This window comes from Daktulosphaira vitifoliae, unplaced genomic scaffold, assembly GCF_025091365.1.
Source record: "Daktulosphaira vitifoliae isolate Bord-2020 unplaced genomic scaffold, ASM2509136v1 Scaffold_3, whole genome shotgun sequence".
Taxonomy (NCBI): Eukaryota; Metazoa; Arthropoda; class Insecta; order Hemiptera; family Phylloxeridae; genus Daktulosphaira; species Daktulosphaira vitifoliae.
Genome location: NW_026099574.1, coordinates 40,600,978 through 40,606,151, shown reverse-complemented (window position 1 = coordinate 40,606,151; position 5,174 = coordinate 40,600,978). Strand labels below are relative to the sequence as shown.

At 28.1% G+C, this 5,174-nt stretch overlaps 1 protein-coding gene and 1 long non-coding RNA gene across 3 annotated transcripts; one reads left to right on the top strand and one right to left on the bottom strand.

The window, feature by feature from the left end:
* Window positions 1-1,696: 1,696 nt before the first annotated feature.
* LOC126901003 (UDP-glycosyltransferase UGT4-like) lies at window positions 1,697-3,892 on the top strand. Of its 2 annotated transcripts, XM_050677090.1 has the most exons (6): window positions 1,697-1,949; window positions 2,028-2,175; window positions 2,536-2,617; window positions 2,700-2,922; window positions 2,996-3,215; window positions 3,439-3,892. In XM_050677090.1, exons 1-6 carry the CDS (start codon window positions 1,697-1,699, stop codon window positions 3,707-3,709), a joined length of 1,197 nt encoding a protein of 398 aa, XP_050533047.1. In that variant the 3' UTR covers window positions 3,710-3,892. The 2 variants fall into 2 exon arrangements, with proteins under 2 accessions (XP_050533047.1, XP_050533046.1); XM_050677089.1 differs by having other exon boundaries at window positions 2,028-2,617.
* Window positions 1,750-4,264, bottom strand: LOC126901004 (uncharacterized). The gene is made up of 6 exons (XR_007702945.1): window positions 4,180-4,264; window positions 3,980-4,101; window positions 2,421-2,624; window positions 2,235-2,354; window positions 2,017-2,159; window positions 1,750-1,895 (listed from the first exon to the last, which is right to left on the bottom strand). It is a non-coding gene; the product is annotated as an uncharacterized LOC126901004 (long non-coding RNA).
* Between the last annotated feature and the right edge of the window lie 910 nt (window positions 4,265-5,174).

Below are 5,174 nucleotides of genomic sequence, written 5' to 3'. Positions count from 1 at the left end.
TATTTTCGTGTGAAAATTCTCGATTTTATTATTTATATAATATTTAACTTTATAATGCTATAACTTATTGAAAAGTTTATGGATCCACACAATTTTTTTATGAGAAATAATATTTTTTAATAAACCCTTTTTCATTTACCATACTTTATCTTTATCGAGATATTAATAAGGAACCAGCAGATCGAGTAGCTTTTGGAATAAAACACCAATTTTTTTTAAATTAAGCACTATCTAAAGATTTGCATCGAAGCGTTTATTTTTGATAGTGATTTTAATCACTGTCAGATATCATTATACTTAATCCAACTATGCCACGTCACCACTGTGCCGCGACCCCCCTGTGCTGGGTTTGGTTTTTTTGTTTCGTGTTTAAGTTTTTTAAAATCATTATCTTTTACATCAAAAGTTAGACGGGTAGTTATAATGGGATTTTAAAAGTATCTAATAATTCCAGAAATATACTTTATTTTAATTTTAAATACAGTATTTATTTTTTATTTTTAAAAACATTATCCACTGCATATAGAGAAGTTTTATTTAAGGAACTATATTACATTTAAATTTTCGACTGCACCTGTAATAATTGCTTTGAACACAGATTAGAATTAATAAATATTGATGATTTAGCTATACTTTGAAAATATAAAACATGAGCAAAAACATAACCTTTTAATGAGATATAAACATGAGACTTAAAAAGGATTTGCGAATCACCACTGACAGATATTAAATTGACAATAGATTAAATACGATAATATTATTGTGTATTTTTCAAAATTACTTATAGCCCAATTTCTACTATAACTATATATGTATATAGTGATATTTTATTCGATACATGAATAAATATAAATCTTCATCGAAAAAATTATCAATCAAATCTAAAATAAATTTTTTATTTTTCATAATTTTAAATAGAATTTATTTAAATGTATAATCTTATATCAAGCTAAAATTGTATTCTATTATTATTTATTATATTTAATATAAATTAATTGCTTCATAAAAAAATTATATTTTAAGAGTATTAATGTTTATTAAAGCTCTATTAGAAATATCCTAATATAGGATAGTAATCTAAGAAGTGTGTTCAGAAAATAACGGGAATTTTCGTTTATTGTAAAATATATTTGTCTATTCAACTACATTAATGTTGTTGCCTTCAATAAAGTCCTCTTAAGTTATTATGCACTTGTGTTAACACTTCTTCCAATCTTCGAAACACTTCTCAAACTTGATCTTTGGGATTCACTTTAACTCATTCAGCGATGCGCTTTTAATTTCATCTATGCTTGTAAAACGACGGCTCTATAAGGATCTCTTTATTTTTGGAAATAGAAAAAAGTCATACAGATCCATGTCTGGCGAATATGGAGGCTGGAGCATCGTTACAGTATTGTTTTTGACCAAAAATTCACGAACGAGTAATAAAGTGTGAGCACGTTTTTTTCGGATTTCTTCACGTTTATTATGATTTTTTTTTTATTTGTTAATAATTGGATTCTCCAAACGAAATTTAAAAATTCCCGTTATTTTTTTAATACACCTTGTACACACAAACACAAACACACACACATATATATATATATACATTTATAAATTAATATGTAAAAAAATCGAATTTGTTTTAATATTAAGATTTCAAAAATGATGAAANTAAAAAAATCGAATTTGTTTTAATATTAAGATTTCAAAAATGATGAAAACATGTCCATGGATTTGTATTGTTTTCCATATCATATTATCTTTCAACCTACCAACAAATGGAGAAAATATTCTTGTTTTTGCACCATTGCCCATTAAAAGCCATTTTGGTGGTTTTCAAGCTCTTTTCCGAGAATTGGCTTTTAGAGGTTATAATGTCACTGTCATAAGTTTTTTTCCACTTGATAAGCCTATTAAAAATTATAATGAAATCGTTATACCATTCAATAAATCATTCGAAACAAGTAAATATTAGATTTTATAATCTCAATATCATTTTAAAATGGATTTTACTTAATAAAATTTTAAAACCTGATTTTCAGCAATTCCACCAATGATTATGACTGGAAGACATTTTTTAACTGTCATACCGTTATCGTGGTATTTTACAGTTAAAAGAGCTTATAATGTTCTTTCAAGTACAGTTCTTCAAGAGTTTATTCAAAATGATGATTCTAAATTTGATTTAGTGTTAGTATTTACATTTGGCCAATCATATTGCGTGACATTAGGTCACAAATATAACGCACCTATTATAAATTTAAATGTTTTGATGCTATGGCAAAGCAATTCTAAATGGATAGGTGAGCCTTCAACGTACTCTTACATACCTGATGCTAGAGCAGGTGTAACCCCAAAAATGTCGTTTACTGAAAGAATAAAAAATAGCATAATAGGCTTTTTGCAACTCTATCCCGAAGATTTTATACATTTACCAAAGTATAAAGATATAATGGATACTTTCTTCAAATATCCTGGTTGGGAAACTAGACCTTCAATGGAGGATATGTTGAAAAATGTTTCTTTAACTTTAGTTAATGCTCATTTCAGTGTCGGGATAACGAGGCCATATTTACCTGGAACCGTCGAAGTTGGAGGACTTCATATTAAAGAGGCAAAGCAACTGTCTGGAGTAAGTCCTAAATTGACGAAATATTTAGTTAATTAAATATCTACCTTTCAAAACTAATGAATGTACTGAAATTTTTTATCAGAAATTTTTAGAATTCATTGAGTCTGCAGAGCACGGAGTGATATACTTTAGTTTTGGTACAATAGTAAATCCCGTATTACTTCCCAAAGAAAAAATACAAGTTTTTGTCAACGTATTTAAGAAACTCAAACAAAAGATTATGTGGAAATGGAAAGGAGAAATACCTTTTAACCTGTCAGATAATGTGATGCTAAGGGAATGGTATCCACAAGAAGATATTTTAGGTAGTATTAAATTTAAAGTATAACTTGTGTTGAGGTCGAAGAAATCCGAGAAAATAATAATTTTTTCAATCAGGTCATACAAACATAAAATTATTTATTACCCATGGAGGTTTACACAGTCTTGAAGAAGCATCATATAATGCCAAACCTCTCATTGGTATACCATTTTTTGGTGACCAACATATGAACATGCGAATTGTAGAAGAAAAAGGTTTTGGTAAAATGATTGATATACAAACAATTAACGAAGAGTCTCTTCTGTCTTCCATAATTGAAGTTCTTGAGAATCCCAAGTATGAATTGAATATGTACATAAATTATATTAGTATATATATATTACAATGTATTCATTTTTGATAATACTTATGCATTGACGTCCATCAATTATATTTTTCTTATTATTTTTTTTTAAATGAATTATTATTAGTTTTTAGAAGAAAAATGTTAAAAAATGTTTAGCCCTAATAGATTTCTGATATATTAATATGAAATAAATAAATTAAACAACTTTTTTAGATTCAAAGAGAACTCTATTCGACAAAGTTCATTATACAAAGATCAAGAAATGAAACCTATTGATCGAGCAGTTTATTGGGTAGAGTATGTAATTCGTCATAAAGGCGCTAGTCATTTGAAAAGTAAAAGTGTCGAATTAAATTCAATTCAGTATTTTCTTATAGATATATTAGTAGTTTTCTTAATTAGTGTAGCAATTATTTTAGTGACTATATATATAGTTTTTATAACTTTAAAATATACATTTATTTTTAAAACAAAAAATGACTAAACCAGAAATGTTTTATGTGTACAATTATGATAAATAATGTCTTCTCTAGTGATAAATAAGTATAATATAATCAAATCAAATAGTATAATATAATCAATCAAAAAGCATGTAAGTTATTGTATTTATTTAAACAATAATTGTTATAAAATTATATAAATAAAAATTATTTTTATAACCATTTTATTCTCATATTAATAATTGGACTCTTATTATTATACAATGTTATACATGTACATCTTATTTAAAATTTATTTTATTTATACGACTTACTTGAAATTTGCTTTATATTTTCGAATAAGTCACTTATCTTCTATGCTATGTCAAGTAACATTTTTTTAGTGTTTATTGTTAGCGAATATTTTAATACTTGTTGAGTTAACTCTAATTTTTAACTATAAATTTAAAATAATTGTAATATAGTTCAGTTAAAATAAACTACAATGACAATATTCAATAAACATCATACTCACAAATGACATTAAAAACATAAAAATTCTATAGAATTTGTGACGTGACAAAAAGTATCTGTTTATTTTTTTTGTCTATTTGTATATATATATATATATATATATATATTTGTGTTCTGAATTATCTTGGTTGAGTCGAATGCGTACTGCGACGGCGTTTATCAGTTAAATAATCATGATATGGTGTTGTGATTTGCTTGAGCGCGTGCGAGATAGTCAGCTGTGTACTACTTCGGACCGGTTCATGGACGGCATTTGTGTGTACATTCACATTGTCGCCTATTGACATGTGATGATTCAAACTTTTCTTAATAATTTCCGGCACTGAGTAGTAAAATTTGTTGACCTCTACTCTAAAGGCTAGCTGTGTTGTCGCCAACGGTCCGCCGGGTCAAACGACGGAAGTTTTGGGAAATAGCCATAGTCGGAACTGGTCGTACTATTTCCCGTCCGTAGCGGAGTTATTTTTTTTGTTGTGTGAGCTGCAACATAATGGTTGTTTATATATGTTTTTTCGTAAGTGTCCCCTACTATAAATATAATGTAATTTCATTTCAATATATTTTTACAGTAATTTTTTCGTTTATTGGCGTCGGCTAAACCTATCTCCTGTTTCGTTAGCCCTTCGGGGCTGATAATGTATATTTTTGTTTGTAACGTTTATGAGCCATATATTTTTTTTTGTGCGCCGTGCCTTAAGCAAGCGTGGCGAATTTTTTTTTAGATGCCCCTATTTTTTTTATTTAGGTCCCTGAACATGGCAGGCGTGTTACAAGACCACCTGGCATGTTATATATATTTTTTTGTATATAGGTTTTATATGATATGATATTGGGTGATGCGTATATATCATTAGTACAATGTGGTGACGTAGTGCATTTTATTCCGGAGTGTCCCAACGTCTTGCAAGCTAAGTCTAACTACTTAAAACCAGTCGCTTACTTGGGGCGTATACCCACCGTGGTTAGCGGAAATGACACGATTCATAGCCGGTGGGT